This window comes from Musa acuminata, chromosome BXJ3-10, assembly GCF_036884655.1.
Source record: "Musa acuminata AAA Group cultivar baxijiao chromosome BXJ3-10, Cavendish_Baxijiao_AAA, whole genome shotgun sequence".
Taxonomy (NCBI): Eukaryota; Viridiplantae; Streptophyta; class Magnoliopsida; order Zingiberales; family Musaceae; genus Musa; species Musa acuminata.
Window position 1 is genome coordinate 22,989,620 of NC_088358.1, and position 20,240 is coordinate 23,009,859.

Below are 20,240 nucleotides of genomic sequence, written 5' to 3' on the forward strand. Positions count from 1 at the left end.
CTACTGAGAATCACAAGAGGTCAAATGCATTTGCCGCTCCAACAATAACTCTTTTTCTTGCTGTATTTGTATTTTATTTTATATTTTATTTCATAATATCATTATTAATGGAGATATGATCAAACACCTAAACACAACAAGCAGCTTTAATTCCTAGTGATTGTTGGAATATCCGTTCTGCCACCGTCAGGTGGCTACCATCGCACACGTGCACTAATGGCTCAGTCCATGAATCCTATAATGGGCTCGAATGGGCCTTTAATTCGGGCGCTGAGGGCCAGAAGTAAGGAGATGAAATGGCGGTTAAAATACCAAACCGCCCCTGGCCGATCTGAATCAGAAGCTTCCAGCCGAAGCAACCCGGTACCACGACGAGAAAACTCCGGCGATCGGCCGTCTCCTCCGCCGTCCCTTCTACGCCATGAATTCGAGATCCTCATCGCGCGCCGCCTCCAACGCCGCCGCCTTCCCCTCCTCCTCCGCTCCCTCTGGTGACTCCCGCAAGAGGAGCAGAAACCCTCCCACCACAAACCCACAAAGGCCTCTCCGCTCGAAGACCAAGTCCCCTTTCTCCGACTTTCGAAGGTATTCTATACTTTATTCCTCGTCTTCTTTTTCTCGTTCTTTCTTGGGCTTAACCCTTCTTGTAGTTACATGGTGGAGAAGAACCGGAAGCTGCGGGCCCAGTTCCAAGCAGACGCGACCACTTCGTCCCTCGGCGCTGGCAGCGGCCATGCTGACTCCGGCGATGATAAGGGAATATTCCATGGGGTTTCCATTTTCGTTGATGGACTTACCATTCCGTCCAGTCAGGTTCTTCTTTTTCTCCAATAAAAATGTTTAAAGTGGGCTATCATTATATTAAGAATTGAATTGAAGTGTTAGCATTTATCAAAACGGAAGGTTTTATGTTCAAATCACCAGCTATTCAGTCTTTTACCTTCCAAATTTATTGGGACACACGTGAAAGGGATGCAAAAAATTGTAAATCCTGTCGCAGGCTTTAGCTTTCGCTGTAAGATGGTTTGGAAATGACTAAAACTTATCCCCATTTCTCAACTGATGTTAATGTTGTAAGGTGTACTGTTTGGTGATTTGTTGTGATGAGTTGGTGAAATTGCTTATCAGGAACTGAGGGGGTATATGCTGAAGCATGGTGGGCGGTTCGAGAATTACTTCTCGAAGCATACTGTGACTCATATCATTTGTGGCAATCTACCTGATAGTAAAATGAGAAACCTTCGGTGTGAACAAGTCTTTCTAGTCAATTTTGCACCATCTTTTTTAATTTGCTCCCCCCTGAGTATCGTGTTTGGGTTGTTCTGGCTTAGGGCATTCAGCCATGGACTGCCTGTTGTGAGACCTCAGTGGGTGCTGGATTGTCTGGCAGCTAATAGGCTTTTGAGTTGTGAGTTTTCTCCCCATGCATTCTGATTTTATTGTCTTTCAGTCTGCAGTTATTTTCAACTGATTATGTGGGGGATGCCTATGGTACATTGTTAGAGAACAGCAATGGAAAACTGTTGCTGTAGGTGCAAAGGCCTAAATTTACATACATTGTTCTTTAGAGATTTTCTGTCATTTTTCTTATTTTTTAGCTGTATATAGTCTTATAATATATCTCAAGCATAGTTTTCTATCACTATAGGTGTTGTCAAGGTCTTCTTTTGTGGTTTACTCACTTGCATACCTTGGTTTGTTTGCCAACTTTAAGCATGACTTGATTGGGTATATTGAATACTTGAATCATTAAATTCAAGTTATTATTATGTATGGATCGTCCTTTCAACAATCAATATTAGTAAGATTGATTCATTATTGGTGCAAAATTATAAAATTTCTATATTGGTTTATTTGCTTAATAGACTGCAGGACTCCTGAATTTATCTATTGGTTTAGCTGCACAGTAGGCTATGGAAGTAGTTATCAAAATATCTACTTCTATCTAATTAGAAGGAAGAGAAAATAGGACACTAATAAAAGATGCATTCCATTATTATATACTAAAATGACAAGGTGCTTATTGTTTTAGTTGACAAGTTATTGATTCTGACTTTTTGTGCCTTTTTCATTTTTTCTTAAGGTGCTCCTTATCAACTTGGGGGGCTTGTGAATGGAACCTGCAAACAACAGAAACTTTCAACTTACTTTCATCACCAGGACATCTCAAGCTGTAATGATGCTAGAACTACTGTTAATCATGATGTGAAAATTGATGTGGATCCTAAGCAATTAGTATTACCTCCAGAGGGCCAATGTTTTAGATGCGATGGGCCCAGTGGCCAAGCCAGTGAAGAGTTGGAATGCATGAAAGTTGAAAAATTGTATGGAGAGATAAATGCAAACCCAGAATCAACTGATCTGGAGGTCAAGTTTAGTGTTCCACCTGCATCTGGTGTCATTCCTACTCCTTTAAGTATGATTAATAAGAGTTACATGGGCCATCAAAAAATACATGAATCTTTGGATTCAAGTGTAAATTGCATAGGAGCTTCCAATCAGGTACACTCAACACTTACAGATCCAAACTTCGTGGAGAACTACTTCAAGGTAATAAAACAAGACTGATTTGCTTGTAATGTTCATTTATTTGTCTCTTCAAAGCTTTATAACCTTTCTTTTCTATATAGCTTTGCTACATGTGCTGTATAAGTGTCACATCATATCTTTGAACATGTTGATATTTTCATTGTGTTCTTCCTGTTTTAGTTTCAAAGTTTGATGATGTTTAATAGACCATTAGTTTTTTTTTTCAATTTAATCATGTTTCTTCATAATTGAGAACTGAAGAATATTATTGGAAGTCCCAAAGCTCTAGCAGATATTATGCCCATTTAGATGGTACTTGAGTGATATTTAATGGCAGATTCATCCTAAATAAGGAGAAAATGGTTAGATAGCTCTTGAGAGCATAGTTGATTACGGGATATGTGAATCTTTCTCGTCATTGTTAAGTAAATATATATTGTTTTGGTTCTTGTCTTATAGGTGAAATGGAGTTTTTCTTTTAATATTACTATTACTCCTGCTTATTAAGCTTCTCTTGTCATGTACTGAGTTTCTTTAGTCAATTCATCAATAATGGTGCACTCTATGTGCAAGTTTTTCTTATAAAAATCTTAATGTAAGCATGAATTTGGGATTCTATAACTTAATTTGTTAGCTTAATCTGAGACCTTATAGATCACTCCTTTCTCCATACAGTTGGCTATTTTGATGCATCAAGGCTTCTTTAGTAGGTATTTTTTTATAATTATTTGAATGCTGTATACTTGTTCTTTGCACACCAGATATTTGGGTAATATTTTCATGCTAGTGTTCCAGAAGTCATTTTATTTTTCTTGTTATATCATCTCAAACGAACTAGTATCTGTTAAACTGTCATTTTCTTAAATTATACATCTAGTGTGTGTAAGATATATATGATTGATATATTGATATTCTCCCTGACTCTCTCTTTTTTAATTTGGACAAGAATCCTGTTAGTTTTATTGCCTCTTTCTTCCTTTCACTCACTCACTGGATAAGAATTTTGTTACTCAGTTCAGATCTAACCATTTGGTACTTCAGAGCTCTAGGCTGCATTTCATTGGAACCTGGAGAAATCGATATCGAAAGCGTTTCTCTAACTTGCTCACTGGATATAAGAGCAGCAATGAGAAAACCAATTGTTGTGTGACCAAGCAGAAAGCTTCAATTATACATGTAGATATGGTAATTTTCATCTTCACCTACTAAGATTTTTTTTTGACATAATAATGATGATAATGTTTGTCTGTGGTCTTTGCTTCAAATGTTTTTGTCCATATTAATGGCGCTCTTGCTGAATCATACTTGCTGTTTCTGCCTGCATGTTTACTTGTGTACTAAAATATTTTATTTTTCCTTTTCAGGACTGCTTTTTTGTATCAGTGATCATAAGAAACTTCCCAGACTTGGTAGATAAGCCTGTAGCAGTGTGCCACTCGAACAATCCTAGAGGAACAGCTGAAATATCCTCTGCAAATTATGTGGCAAGAAATTATGGTGAAGTTTTATAAGAGATACATCTTAGTGTGGCATACTCTTTGTTGTAAAGCACAATTTATGTTTTGGATTTCAGGAGTGAAGGCTGGGACGTTTGTCAGAGATGCCAAGGCTTGCTGCCCTCATCTTGTTATCTTGCCTTATGACTTTGAGGCTTATGAAGAGGTATATGCATTTCTTCACATTGATTCTGTTATCATAAAACTTTACACTTGTCAGTTTTAATGTTTTTGAACCTCCTTCCACATCTTTCTTTAGTGTTCTGCAGGTAGCTGAGCAGTTTTATAGTATATTGCATAAACACTGCAGCAAAGTTCAGGTGCATGTTACCTCTTTCTAGTTAACATATATTAATATGAAAAATGTTAGGGGGTATCTTGCAATGTGACTTTTGAGTCCCAACTGACAGAAAAATTAATAATATGATTACAAGAAAGCTAAATGAGGGCAACCTTTGGTGCCATAATAACCTTGCATCTTTGAGATTTTGGTGAGTCATCTACTTACAGGGTTAAGACTGTATATATTGATTCTCTTTTGACCCTATATGGAGGAACTTTATGCATTGGGTTGCCTGTTTTAGCAAGAAAGCTAACTGTTTTTTTCAAGGATCGTTGTTTTGAGTACTGGACCCATTTCAGTGACTGGAATGTACTGGTGTTTCGGATAGGAAGAAAAAGAGGGAAAAGAGGAAGGGGTGGTGGAGGAACAAGGAGGAAGAAGGAAGAAGATGAAGCGGTGGAGGAAGAAGAAGAAGGAAGAAGAAGTGGTGGAGGAGGAGGAAGAAGAAAGAAGAGGAGAAGTAGCAGCAGCAGCGATGGCAACAGTGTTGAACGCGAGAAGAGGGCTCGCATTTGCAAGCCCTAATTTCTATTTGAGGATTTTTTTAATGCCGAGTTGGGTGGGCCCACTGCTATTTTTGATTTTTTTTATATTTTATTGAACTGGACTTGACTGTTCAAAATGAGGGTGGTCCATGTACCAACCCATGGCCGGACTGGTATGTACAACCCGTTTTGTACCATTTCGGATGGTACAACAATCCTAGAGTTTTTTTCTCTCTCTATCTTTTGCTCTTGTTAAATTTTTTGTCCTAAAACAATGTTTGATGGGAAAATGCAGGCGTTAAGCTGTGATGAAGCATTTTTGGATGTGACAGGATGTGACGACGATCCTGAAGAAATTGCATCAATGATTAGGAAGGAGATCGAAGATACCACCCGCTGCACAGCCAGTGCAGGTATTGCTGGAAATTTGCTTCTGGCTTATTTGGCTACTAGATCTGCTAAACCAAATGGCCAACGATTCATTCCATCTGAGAAGGTGAGGTGTGACTCTGACACTATAGTGCATGCTAAGTGGTTCTTGTTCAATCTCAAATTTCATGCTGAGGTTTGCATAAATGAGTAGCAATTCTAGGATATTATTGTACTTCTCTTTTTTTGCTTTTGCTAGTTCAAAAAAAAAAATTACAGGTTAGGAGCTAAGTTGCTCAGCTTCTTTTCTACTTTTTGTCGAATCTTAGTTCTTGATTATGCCATGACCAATCTAGGTTGGTCGCATTCGCTTACCAGTCTACCTCAAATTTGATGCTTCTTTTGCAGGCAGTTGCACTTTGAATTCCCCCTTGAACATTGGGGAGTAGATTGTTGCAATATCATAAAGCCAAATTGTTTCTTTAGGGATGTGATTTTTGCTTTCTTTGTTGAATGTATTTGCTGGATAAATTAGTGTACTGTTTGTTCGACCATAACTACTAAAAGGTTTCTGATGGCCATTGTTGCTACCTAATGCCTGTGATAGTGTCAGTATTCCTGCAAAATTTAATACCTTAATAACTCAGAACTTGCTCATCACTGTTGAGCATGGTTTTTAAATCATCCACTTTATGGTTTTCCTTTGACTGTTATCCTTTTGTCTTTACACATTATAGGTATGTATGTTCTGGATTTTCTCTTGGTTTTTTGCCCATCAAAGAAGGATAAATATTTTATGTGTTGCTATGATTCCATGATAGGTTTTGATTGATTCCTCTTATTCCTGTTATTAGCATTTTGGTTTCCTCTTTGAAGTTTGAAGATCCTAAAATTTTCAAGTCATTCACTTATTTATGATTCTTGCATATTTTTATTTGTTAAGATGTATGCTTCATCTCTGTTTGAAACTTTATGTTATTAGAAGTTAGTAAATTTGAAGTCCTCTTCCTTTCAGCTATTTATAGGCCCAATTGTAGACCCCTTCACCAGATTCCTTAATATTTTTTTCTCTTCTCTTACTATTCTTCTATTATTTTTGGGTGTTGAAAGGACAATCCATATCTGTGTCAACAGATCATGTTACGGTGAGGAGACTTGAGCTTTTGGTTTGTTGTATCTCCGAACATGAGAGTGCTGTTAATTTTGCAGAAAGGAGGCAAGCCTATGAACTTGCATTGATTAGATTATAATAATATAGCTTTTCATGTTAGGAACTGTGGATTCACATAAGAATTGACTTCTTACCTTTATATAGGTCAAAGCGTATTATCAAAATAATTTTTTCAAACATAACTTTTAGGAATTTGGACTATGCTGGCTGTTCCTTTCTATTTATTGCAAAATTCTAAACAATTTTTCAAGTTTTAAAATTTTGAATTTCAGATTATACTTTTTTTTTATCAGTATATGTTTGTGTTTATGAATGAAATATTATCTTTTTTCCTTTCAAGTGTTTTTTAATAGTTCTAACAAAGTTTTACAGGAAAGGAGGATATTTTCATTTCAAAGTAGGAACATTTGAAGATATTTGTCGTACTTTGGTTTTATCAGCACTTTGTTTTTTTCCCATAAGCACATAAAAATTTCTTATTTAAGGTTTCTTTTATTACCTGATGAATTGTCTAATTACACATACTATTGGTTCTGTTGGTCCATTTAGAAGATCTTGTAGGCAGTTGTGAACATAAAATGTCACTTTTCACCTTGAATAGCGATTTAGTAAGCTAAATTGGATGTAAACTTCATCCTTTACCTTTTCTAACCATTTTAACACAAACAAGCAGGTGTTTAGTACTATTAGTTGATCAGTGCATGTCTTTAAGTTTAATACACAACTCTCTTCAACGCAGTTTATGTGGGAGATGCTATCGAAATATTTGAATATAATGACAGATAGGTGTATGGAAGAGGAAGAGTTTTTAATTATTAACAGAAAGACCAGTCAGATTTATTAGTTTAAGATGTTGCTGTAGAATAAAAAGCATGTTAATGCTGTATTCAGGTAGGACTGTAACATCTCAAGTTATCCCTATAGGACAGGAGTGAAAGGACTTGAAGTGATTTATAAAGGCTTGATATGTGTACTATTGTCAACTTGGACTTAATTTTGGGATAATGATTCAGGTCAATGAAATTAATGGGTCAGTTGTCCTATCAAGTTGGGTTGTGACAAATGGTATCAAAGTTGACGTTGTGTTAGGCATTGTGAGAGGAATGGACATACATGTGATGGGATCAGAGATCACACCATGGTATGGAGCCAATACACCATGTTACGGATTGATTCTATGCTCTGTTAGGGCCTTGATGAAGATGTGTCAAGACCTTAAATCGAGGAGATTGTAATCAATGCAGGCGATATTTACAAATTTGATTGGTTAGCAGTGCACAGACCAGTGTAAACCAGGCAGTATGCCCAGTACCAGACCTGTACTGTACTGCCCAGTACAGGATTGGTATGATCCGATCCAGTGCCTGTACTGCCTGGAACAGTGTTGGTACTGTCATACTGCCCAATACAATCATACATATAATCTGGTTCTGCGGTATGTTTGTTATTCTTCTTTAGAATTTGTGTGCAATGCTAAAAAGTCTGGTCGATGTCTAATTCAGTGTTATTTAAATTTGTTTACTTTTGCCTGGTGGTATCTATTATGTACATGAGGATAGTTGGTTTTATAGATTAACCTTTTTCTGAGTGGAATCAAATTGCATGCTTGATAGGTTGAGGACTATTTGAAAGATCTTCCTGTCATGGCACTTCCAGGCATTGGGTATGCTACATATGAGAAGCTGAAGAGCAGACAAATTCAAACTTGTAGTCAGATGTACATGATATCGAAGGTTCTTTCTTCATTTACCTGGATAATAACCCTTGTTTAATCTTTAATTGTTTTTAGTGGTCATAATATGTTTTTATAATCGTAAGTTTATGTTTTTTTTGTAATGCAGTTTAGTTCTTGAGACTGGCTTATTCATATTTTGTCAACATGATGTAAAAAAACTAAAGGATATCTGACATTTTAGTTTTTTTGGTATTTTGCCCATTTTTATCACTCTCCTCATAGAAAAATCGGTTAATTTATAAGATCGTTACAATCATGGAACTTGAAGCATTTTATGGATATAGTCTACACTCTAGAGAGTTGAATTAGTTGAAGCACTATAGTAAGCAAGAATTTGAGAGATTGTAAATCCTTTACTGGGTCCTCCATTTCACTTTCTCTAGTGGCTGTTACTTCTTTGGATGTCTTTTTGTCTTTTCTCGTATAGAGGAAGCAGTTAGTTGCTTGCATCTGGACAAGGTTGTTCAGCCAGGTTTCTGAACTCGAGATACAAATTCTAGGCCTTGATCCCTTTACTTTTTGGATGACTTTGTGCCTCTCATTAATTCCTGTCTGATGATGCCAGCTTATTAGTTCCCTTCTCATTTTATGCTTCTTAGTTCTTAGTTCTTACAATGGATGAACCATCATTTGCCAGAACTGGATTCTATTATTACCTGACAATTTTATTGTTTGGTCTGACTCCCAGTTTTGAGTACATGGTTATTACCAAAGTTAAATATCTTTGTAATAACTGCCAGCCAGTAATTGCAGAGTATATGGTTGCTATCAAAGGCTGGTTAAAACTAAAATGATCTCTATCTAACTTACTTTCAGGGTGCAACCTACAATGGGGAACCGTCCAACTTACATGTTTGTGTTTTCTTTTCCAGGAAGCTCTACAGAAGGACTTTGGTATAAGAATTGGTGATATGTTGTGGAATTATTGTCGAGGAATTGATAATCGAACAGTTGAAGTTGTTCAGGTTTGACATGCTTTTAAATGTTGTATTCAAGTTAATGGTCTGCAAATAATTTTGTAAAGACAACAAATGAAATTGTGTCAACTTCAAAAAGAAATTATGTCGAAAGATAACATAATGAATGCTCTATAACCTATTATCTAATTCACATTTTTTATAGTCTCGTAGTCTTTATTTAGAATATTCTTAATTTATAATGCTTAGGTATCATGTTTTCAATTCCAATAAGCTGCTATAACATAGTGACTTTAAGTTGTTTCCTGGTGATTTCGTTTTGATTCTATTCACACCACTTCACTGTGCTTTTTGCATGTTTTATTGCTATTTGGAGAAATTCCACAGGAAACTACCTGTTGACAGCGGACAATGGCTGTCATGGTATATGCTGCTCTAAAGAATATATATTTGCCTTCCAACATTGTAGTGCTTAAGGGGAAACATCTAATTGAACAGATAAAGATAAAGAAAAAGTTTCCAACTTCAGCACAACAGGCAAGTTTGGAGAGGGGACTATGGTGGACGAGGATGGATACAACGACTTTGTGGGGGAAACCCCAAACCCGTATGAGGAGAGATGCCATGGTTTAGGTTCAATACCTATTTGATCCATTTGCTTGAGAGAAAATTGGGTTAGCTGATTACTTCTGCAAGGAATGAGAGTAAAAGTAAAAGAAAGAAAATGTTTGGTCTCAGTCGTTTTGGGGTTCTATTCGGTGAACTCCTTGGTGTCAGTTGTTACCTTATTGGCACAATACGAGGCAATTTGCCCCAGTAGCTGGCTTGTCAAGTTGGTTTTTTTAGTTAAATTCGCTATTTATTTTGACTTTTTAGGTATACATGATAAAACTGCAAGAAATAAATTTCATGATCAGGGTTACCCTGACATATAAGATTCAGAAACAGAAACAACAGGTCAAGCTGCTATTAGCCTATACATATAAATTTGATTAAAGAAAACATAAAATGTTGAATGAAAAATCCCAGTTCTTTTTTCTGTTCTTATATTTAAGGAGTAGGAGGAGAAGAGGAGAGAATGAGGGGGAGGGAAAGTGCAGACTCAGAGGGGGAGAGGAAGCACAGGAGAAGTACCAAGCGAGTGGTGGTGTCAACCAAGCAAGTGAGCGGTGGTGGCAAGCAATGGGTGGAACGAGGTGGGTTGGGATTGGGAGAAAGAGATACTGAAAAAGGCAGCAAATCTATCAGAACTTTTGAACCTTGCTTATTGGACTGAATTGGCAAAAAGTCTGGTCTTCATGCTGATTTAAGCCTGGACTGGTAGATACAGCCTGATACACATTGATCCAGGCAAAATCTGATACCAATGCTAGTTGAATCCTTTCAGTTGCTGAACTCCTCTCTCTCTCTCTCTCTCTCTCTCTCTCTCTCTCTCTCTTCCCTATGAAGGTTGCAGCCATTCATATATTACTAGTAGATAAATTATGTTGCTCATATATATATATATATTATTAACAACAGACTAGATTTATGTGATTAATGGATATATTACTAACAGATTAATAATTTAATTTTTCTCTGTTAATAGTTTAATAATAAGTATCTCCTAGTATGTTCTGATAAACAGTAAAGGATAACATATTTTTAGTATTTATTTGGGTATTAATCAATTTATTTAGATAATTAAATATTAGAAATTAGTATTGAATATTTTATTAATATTCTCTAGTAAACATATAGATGACAATGTACTTTTCTTGTAGTTCAGTAATAAATCAATTCAATGCAACTGCTAAACATATCATTAGTAGTTAAGTAATAGATTAATAAATGTTTAAGAACAATATTTTTGACATATTCTACTTAATATCGAGGGATAATCTATTATGTCATTGATCTAGTAAAAACAAATTTTATAACACTGAAGTAAGTTATTCCTTGGATTTAATGCATCTAACTCTTTGTTCTCAATGGTGGTTGTACCTTCATTTTCTTGCGGGACATATCATTGACCAAACATGAAAAGTGTATGAAGCTATAGTTCAAGGGTTCACTTGCAGACAAACAAACAAAATAAAATGAATGGAATGCACTTCTGGCTCAACTTCCACCCAGACGATGAGTAATTAACTTCCACCCCTGTAGTTCTTGGAATTTGACTTCAATTAAGTGAGTTCCTGCACCTTCTATCATTACAGCCAGACACACCTTTAATTAGCAATTGCTTAATTCAAAGAGTGAGTTAAGGAAAGACTACTGATTCCCTTCACAGAGTTAACACATCTGGAACTGCAGATGGCCAATGGTTCAACAATTTGTTGAATTTAAATGATTTTATCATGTGGTTATTTGAATTGTTTTTTAATGCAAGTTGTGTTTTCAGTTTTTCATTTCTTCTTGGTCAGAATTACTCAGATTAGTGTTGAAAATACTAAAAAATAAGTATTTCCCATGGTACAACTTGAACAGAAAGAATCGGAGCAGATCTCTTCAATGATTCTCTGTGGGGGCATGAAGGCTTACCATCAGTGGGCATCTATGAATACTATCATGCTGTGTTCATATTGTGCATTTGCCACTTTCTAGTTTGACAATCAGTTTTCTCATGTATTGACTTTCTCGCAATTCACATTTATTTTCAGGAAAGAAAATCCGTCGGAGCTGAAGTTAATTGGGGAATTAGGTTCAATAACCTCACAGATGTGGGTTTTGAGCTAGAAATTAGAGATTATTATTTCTTTAGGTTTTTCCTCCTGCTGCATTATTACCATTTTGATGATATTGTTACTTTGTGTATTTTCAGTGTCATCATTTCCTTGTGAACCTCTGCAAGGAGGTCTCATTGCGGCTGCAGGGATGTGGATTGCAAGGACGTGCTATTACATTAAAGGTTTTCTCCCATGCAAAAATAATTGTAGATGCAAAGGGCTTTAAAGATTTGTTTTTGTAACGCCTTTAGTGTGTCTTTTAGGTAAAAAAAAGAAAGAAAGGAGCAAAAGAGCCATTAAAGTTTATGGGCTGTGGAGACTGTGAAAGTGTGAGCCGGTCCATTACGGTATTTACTAGACATAATGAACACAGTAGTAGGTTGCTACTTTGTTTTGACATGCCTTTGACAATGTGCTGTATAATTATACACTCTTGGCGATTCTCACTAGCTTTGGTGTTATGCCTTCTCTTTACATGTCACAACAAACACCCCTGACACTTGAGTAACTCATCCTTTTGCAGGTACCTGTTGCCACAGATAATGTAGTTGCACTTCAGAGAATAGCCAAGCAGATTTTTGCTTCTTTTCATGTTGGTAGGTCTTAATTAAGCTTTCTAGATTTGGTAGGTCTTAATTAAGTTTTTCTAGATCAGTGTCTTAATTTGCCTATTGTGTATATCAATGCTCACCACAACCATTGTGGTCTCTCTTCTTTACGCTGGGTCAAATTGGTACGCGTTTGGGGCCACATATTGCACATATCTGGAGTTTCTCTCAAGACTCAATAACACATCTTTTTCTTATGTCTTCTTTTGATCAATGTATTTTAGGTCATTGGGGTGATGAAAAATGAAGTTGAAGTTCATGTGTTTATGATAGTTTTCTTGATTTGTTATGCACTTTTGTCAAAGAGTGTGACTATGAGTACTCTCATATAGATGTCAAGGAAGTTCGTGGCATTGGCTTGCACATGACAAAGCTTGAGAGCTCGGATATTAGTAGAAAAGGTATATGTGGAATCTTTGATTTAATTCTGGACATATAAATGCTGTAAACTCCAATGAGAGATACATTTTGTCTATGATATCATATTATTTAGCACCATAACAATGCAACTAAACGGCGGTGAATTATCGTTTTCCCTTTTCATTTTATTTTCTCTTCCCTCAACAAATTGTACTGCATATGGTTACATGGTTTATGAGAAACATATGGGTAAAAGTGATACACTTTTTGTCAAGGTTTTTAATTTTGCATGGTTTGATACAGTTCAATTAGCATTTACGTGTCTGACCAGTGACCAGGATGGGGATTGCGTAAAACCAGAAGGTGTGGCCAAGTCCACTTTAAACTGGGCTTTTATTTTTAAGTGCGATGTGCTAGGGCTCACATGAGGGTCTCCTCTCCCCCCACCACTACCTGTGCTCTCATTGTCCACCATTGTTTGTGCGCCTCGTTTGCCATTACTTGTGGCTTGCTCCAGTACATATCCTCCTCTTCCTCCATGACTGCCTTGTCCTCCTCTTCTACATTTATCTTCTTTCTGGACTTCTTATTCCTCTTCCTTCTTCCTTATCTTCATTTTTATAATTACAACAGCTTGTTGGATTAGTTTTACATTGATATTTTTGATAGATTGTAGAATGTAGATTATTATGTTACATGTTATTTTAATATTGTCTACTTTTCATTATTTAGAAAAAGGAATTATACACAAACCTTATGTGTAGTTAACTATTTAGGTCTTTGGTGGTTGAATCTTTACTTTGTTTTAATAGTATAAGTTTGTGATTTAATACTGGTGATCCACTTTAGACTCATATGACCTACTGTGGACTATCTGCCATGAAGACCCTCTAGCACTACATTTTTGCTACAGTAAGTTCATACTTCATAGTGTTGGTTAAATTCAAACCTGTTGTGTGCTAGGAGCAACAAAATAGGCAAGTGCTTTTACCATTTGATTTTTTGGATACTTATTCAAATTCATATCCTGTGTTTGTATGCATCACTCAATTGAACATCAATCACGTGATGGAGAAAATCAGCCAAGTCAACTAACAAGACTAGAACAAAGATTTTATTATAGCACCATGTCTTTCAATCTTGAGAAAATTCTGCAATGAGATGATCTGTAGCAAGACCAGGACGATCCCTCTTCTCTTACTCATAAATGGTGATTATGTTCTTTATTTATCTACTTGTTTTGGAATGCCTAAATAGCAACCCCAGCACACTTCTATATGACAATGATTTTAAAAAACGCTCAGGTATTCGAGTGAGGTGAGGCGAGGCGAGGTGAGGTGAGGCTCGAGCGCCTCACACAGTTGGGCTACGCGGTTCAGTGAAGTGCCACCTGGGCGCTCGCCTGAACCCAGGCGTCGGTCGTTTCCATGAAGCAAAGCAATCGTACCATATGATCAACTCTAGTTCGGTTAAACATTAGCTTAGTTGGTTCAATCGAAGCAACTAAGCAAAACAGTAAACCGCCACCCCCCCTTCGGGCGACCCGAACCCATAAATGCTTCGTTGCCCTGATTCACCTCTGCTCCTGCTGCTGCCTTCGTGCACAACCACTGCCTCCACTGTTCATGCACATGTCTGACGCTTCCTCTACCGTCAACGGACGAGTCCGACGGTCTAGCTTTCGTGCACAGTTCCCTCTGCCACCGTTGCCATTGTCCAAAAATTCCTCCGTCACCATCGCTTCGCCCTCTCCCCATGTTATATTGTCGGTGACTCTTTTCTTCTCCTCTAACTCTTGTTAGCAGTAGATTAAATATTGTTAATAGTAGATTATTAATACTTAATTATTATTAAGCGTTAACTACTGTTACCATATAATAGTCCCTAGTTAGCATTGTTAATCATATTTATCAACTGTATCATATATTTTTATATTTTAATATTTCAGAATGCCTCACTTCAGTCGAGCGGACGCCTTTTGGCGCCTAATGCTTTTTAAAACACTTCTACATGATTTATATTTCAGAAACTTTTTGCTAGATGGTACACATAGGAGTACCTAATTAAGCTGTAAATTCTCTCTGTACAAAATTTAAGATAAAATCATGATTCTGAACCAGATTTAGCTGTATGTCACCCAGCACTTAAGTTACCAGAATTACCTTAGTTTTTTAGAACTAATCAACACAGGGTTCTAAGATTCGGTGCATATATGCCTACTTATGAAATTATTAAAAGTTTTAAAAATTTTGCTTGTCTATGCATGTATCTCATAAATGATGTAGAACTAATCAACACATATGTGAAGTCCTGTTTCATTTTTGTATATTTTATTTGTGATACTTATTGCAATATCTGTTTCTGCTTCTTGGTCATCTTCAAAGGGCATGTGGACAATGCACTAGAATCGTGGCTCAGTTCTTCCACGGTTGACACTGGAAAAAAAAGTGAACAAATTACTTGTGCAGACAAACAGTGTGATAATGGAGGTAAAAGCTTATCACTTTTTTGTGTTTCTTATTCCTGCTCTTTAGAGTACCTCTCCTGCTTTTGTTAATGTTCTTTACCTGATTCTGTTTACAAGTAGCTTCTTCATTGCCACAGGTTTGCCATTGCCTAATGGGGAACCTCAATCAAGATGCATATATGGTTCAAGTCAACAAGATTTGGGGAAATCTAAGTCTTTGTGTGATAGTGATACTGGTTATAATTGTCTTCCAGATAAGGATGCCAGGTGTTGCAGATCTTATGAAATGAGAGCCTCAGCATTGCCTCGTCTATGTGATCTAGATATAGATGTAGTTAAGGATCTTCCTAGAGATATAGTATTGGAAATGGATGATATTTATGAGGGGGAACTTTCTGATCTTATCAGGAAGAGTGAAAAGAAGGGTAGCCGCAGCAGCTCATGCTCCTCCAGTGTATCCTTGCCAAATGAGGACACTAATGTTATTGATGGTTACATAGCTAGTGGGCATGTTGATTCTCCAGAACTGGATTTAGGTGCTAAAGATAAAGGGAAGCTGCCTGTTCGTGAGGTGTGTGTCTTCAGACAACAGTGTGCTGTTACTCATGTTATTTCCAGCAAAAGGTTCATTTTCTTGTGTTCAATTTATTCTTATGTGTAGATGGTTTGTGTTTTTCTCTCCTGTTAATTTGTTTTCGACTATTATTTTGTTGATGAGCTTAATCTTTTTTGGGGTCACCCAGTATCAGGTTGGGTTCTATCTCTAATATTGATCTAGTATTTTTCTAGTGGAAGCATCAGCCATGCATTCTCTGTCTTAGTTGGGTCTAAGGTCCTAGCCCTTAAAGATTAGGCAGCAGAGAGATCTTTTTGTGGGGCTGCTCAAACTATGATATTCTTTCTGCACCACTTAATGAAATTGGCCAACATACTGTTGCCTTTATCTAGTAGTGTCTTTTCCGCTTTTCTTGGGATTTCGGGAATGTTCTATTCTGGTTGGTGCTATGTTTTATTGAATGCACAGAAATATTGTCAGACTAATCAAATCACTGGGGAAATTTAATGGAAAAACCAATAGTATCTTTAGTGTTTGTGCTGAAGATATATTATTTAAAAAGCGTTTTTGCTGATTTACTTAATTTTTGCTTTCTCTTATAATTCTGGGTTTTTCTTGTTTAGTTGCAGACTTTTGCAAGAGATTACTGTTCTTTGAGAAAACTAGATCTTTTAATCTGCTGTTTCATTCTAAGTTCAGATTATGCTGACTGAAACATTTCAGCCATGTTGTATAACAGATGAAATAATTGTCTTGAATGAGTTCCTTTTAGATGTGTCCATAAAAATATGCTTCACTGTAGAAAATTGAACTGCCAGAATGCTGGTTGTCCTTTTTATTCTTTATTGGTTATTGTGTTTCTTTTCTTGACCATCCCAGACTTTGAATCCAAAAACAGTTGATCCTTGTAGAAGTAAGAATCCAAATAAGAAGGCGCAAGTCTCTGTATTAGAAAATGTGAAGGTGCATATCTTCTGTTTTAGCTATTCCAGGTTGTATTTGCTTGTGGGATTACTAACATTTTGATCCTTCATTTGACTTTTGTTAAGTCTGTGGAGAGAACATGTCTGAAAATTCAATCACACAATTCTTGCTCAAGATTAAACGAGCTGCATATTACCTCAACCATGGGGCCACAACAGTTAATGCCTGCATTGCTTAGCCAAGCAGATGCTTCAGTTCTGGAACAGTTGCCTGAAGATGTAAAGGCTGATATATGTGGCTTCCTTCCAGTTCACAGGAAAATAAAAGTATGTAAGGATGTTCCTTTTGGGTTTGATGTTCCAAACAGTGTTAAACATTCCAGTCCATGGTATACCAAATCATATCTTTGGTTGGGCAGTCCACCATTTTGGGTGGAGAAATTCAAGATAAGCAACAGCTACTTTTTGAATGCAATTGCTATGTTGTATGCCGAATCTGGCAAGGATATTCTTCTCTCTTCTATTCTTCAGTCTATAACTCCATTGCTTTCATCAGTTTCTGAGTCAAGTTGTGAAGAATGTGATGAAGCACTTCATAGCTTGCATGAGGTTATTTCACAGTATATTGTTCTAAAGATTGGATCTGATGTGGAGGAGCTTTACAATTGCTTTTGTTTTCTGAAACGGTATGAGTCTTATTTAACTCCTTATGAAGATTAGTTTTTCTGTTTAACTATATTTTCAGTCCATATTCAAATGCTTATCATGTTTTAGCCATCCTTGTTGTATCTGTGCTGCAAAGCATTCTTGACTTTAACTTAAATGAAAGAGTTTGATAAGTGCCTTCATGCTTACATATCCAGTTAATAGAATATGATATACACTTTGATGAGGATAGATGCAAGATTCCTGGTACAATTGGCGTTTAAACATCTATTGCTTTTGTACAATATGGAATTTGGTGTGAGACCCAATTTGAAAGAGAGTTTCTTCAATCAAGGTCAGAAGCTTACACATATTCCAATCCACAAGAAGAATCATTTGTATGTAATCCCTTTATTGAATAGGTCATAGCCCAGTGCAGTCTATATTTTGCTATCAAACCAACACATCATAATTTTACTCTGTACTTTTAAGTCTTCACCCTGTATTTTTTCAAAGGCTATGCTGATATGTTCACGTATGACCTTTTACAAAAATCAGTCTGATGCCCTTGGGAGTAGGGACTGTCCTTTCATATCCTTGACAGCCAGAGCCCTAACCTAGTATGCTAATGTATCATTGAAGGTAATGATGTCGGAATGGTGGCCTATTATTCCACGCTCATTACAAAGTTTGAGACTAGAACTGTTTTTGCACCATGCATACTGTGTGATGCATACATGTCCAATGTCACAGCATTCCTTGGTATCTTTGGTAGATTGTGTGGATCTGTGCTGTCTGGCACAGCATTCCTTCTTGTGAGTTGTTAAACTACCTTCTCTTATTATGATTCGATACATCATTAAGGCTTTTAGGTGGCTGCCAAATTTTGCTTTCACTTGTGTTTTGCTTCTAATATTTGATCTATTGACTCCCCATCCGTACATTATTGGTTGTTGCAGGTTTTCTACGGTGTCAAAGTTGTTATTGCGAGTATACAACAGTACACTTCCTCTTTTTCAGGTAAATGCTTTGAAAGTTACATGGTCCCTCAACTGATTCTAGTAACACTATTTGTCTTGTGCTTCGTCTTAAAATATTGGAGTATAATATAAAAGTTTCACTAACTCCTTCTCATGGCTAGTGCTATCTGTTAGAAAGAAAGTGTAGGTAGGTTGGGACCATGAAAGATTTGGATTTGATTTTGGAATTGAATATAGATGTAATAAGCCACAAGACTATGGTCTGACTTGTGCCAGGATGGGGCTTTATAGTCCTCAGCCTAGATTCAGGCCAACCAGGCAGGTAAGGCATAGAACAAGACTTTTAGAATATAGAGGAAGAACCAAAATTCCATCCCCCAACGATTATTATTGGCTATCTTGGGGGTTGCTAGCTTGGAGGTGGCACCAAATGAATAAATATTGTGACCTATCTGAATTTAATGAAATTGAACTTTAATTAATAATCTGATAAGATAAGTTGACACTTGGTACCTCTGCTATCAATCACCCAGCTTATTACTTTTGGAAAATTAGCTTATTTCTATTGTATAACGCCATTGTGATGAAGCTGCTGTTTCATACTTATATGTTGAGGTGATCAGCATGTGGAGTACACTGTTAGCATGCGGCTTCTTATTGATTCCAGTGCATTCTGTTAAATTCTTTTGCTCTTTATGTTGTTCAAACTGATTTGTTTGCAAATGTTCTTTTATATCCACCCACATCAATTCATATGATATTGATTTAACTACATTCCATCTTAACCATGAATGTCAGGCTTCCATGAGTGAGATCTACGGAGGAAAATTACGGCTTTCTGTTATTCGTGAAAAGCCTGGTGAAGAATGAAATTGCTGTTTGTTGAACCATTGTACTTCAGGGTTCACTGCATCTTGACATTGATGCTTGGTCCTTGTGGGGGGTTCACAGATAAAATTTTGGTTTTGTACATAGCAAGCACTTCTTGGTTTTAATAATGTATATATGCCTGGCAGTGAGATACCGAGTGATCCAAAAAAATATGAAGTAACAAATAAAAGGTATTTTTTTAATGCTCTTCTTTCTTCTTTTTTCTTGTTGAGGCTATGTAATTGCTCTTCTAGATTCTCTATTGATGTCACCGGCATGCTTGAGATGTACACTTTAAAGCATTGGCAGTGAAAATGGACCATGAAGTCATAATAAACTCTAATCATTATCCCTTTCTGCAGGAAACAATGGAGGAATTGCGTTGATCTGTCATAGTTGATGCGTCAATTATTTGTGGCAGCAACTACAGTTGGTAGCCTGGTTTGTTCTATAAGAAAATAGAAAGATAATTGGCTGATGCCACACCAGTATCCAGTAGCACAGTGAGATCTTGTGGCCCAACAACGTCATGACAGTCCGATAAATCCGGTTCCTCTTTTACATGAAGTTGGCTACATATGATGCATATATTCAAGAACTTACGTTTTTAAACATTTTAGAGGACAGACACTTACTAACTAATTTGTCGTCTCCAAAGTTTGATACAACTGAGGACAAATGTTTTTTGTGCTGAACTGTTTATATTATATTATTAATGAGGGAAAAGGATTCATGTAGCGGACCTAAGCTTGGGGCAATGTTGCTTCTTGCTGTTAGCCTTGGCTGTGGTTCCCTGCAAGCGGAAATGCCTGCAAGTTGTAGATGTAGGCAAAACCAAAAATTACTAAGTAGCAATTGCAAGTATAGTTGTTCGGAAAGCATGTACAGTCATGTAAAGTAAATAAGAGCAGAGGGGACCAAAATGAGGCGATAGAGGCAACATATGAAGAAGATATCTGATAAGTCATCATTTGTTTTGGTCGTTGTGAGCCTGTGTGAGCCTGTGGACTTGTAAGGAATTACCTGTTTTGGGTTTGATCTCACACCATTTTTTTTTTGTTGTTGATCTCAAAAGGTG

At 36.7% G+C, this 20,240-nt stretch overlaps 1 protein-coding gene across 7 annotated transcripts; it reads left to right on the forward strand.

The window, feature by feature from the left end:
* Window positions 1-300: 300 nt before the first annotated feature.
* Window positions 301-20,125, forward strand: LOC135651676 (DNA repair protein REV1-like). 7 transcript variants are annotated; one of them, XR_010501902.1, is made up of 24 exons: window positions 302-585; window positions 651-813; window positions 1,129-1,244; window positions 1,332-1,408; window positions 2,084-2,550; window positions 3,571-3,714; window positions 3,894-4,026; window positions 4,103-4,191; window positions 4,295-4,345; window positions 5,149-5,349; window positions 8,007-8,126; window positions 9,001-9,093; window positions 11,688-11,747; window positions 11,849-11,935; window positions 12,017-12,100; window positions 12,277-12,349; window positions 12,694-12,762; window positions 15,106-15,210; window positions 15,326-15,759; window positions 16,624-16,707; window positions 16,794-17,353; window positions 18,272-18,332; window positions 19,091-19,353; window positions 19,525-20,125. XR_010501902.1 is itself a non-coding variant. In XM_065171970.1 (23 exons), exons 1-23 carry the CDS (start codon window positions 422-424, stop codon window positions 19,160-19,162), a joined length of 3,507 nt encoding a protein of 1,168 aa, XP_065028042.1. In that variant the 5' UTR covers window positions 302-421; the 3' UTR covers window positions 19,163-19,354. The 7 variants fall into 7 exon arrangements, 2 of the variants coding, with proteins under 2 accessions (XP_065028043.1, XP_065028042.1); XR_010501905.1 differs by having other exon boundaries at window positions 451-585; window positions 667-813; XR_010501904.1 differs by lacking the exon at window positions 16,624-16,707 and having other exon boundaries at window positions 301-585.
* The last annotated feature ends 115 nt before the right edge of the window (window positions 20,126-20,240 follow it).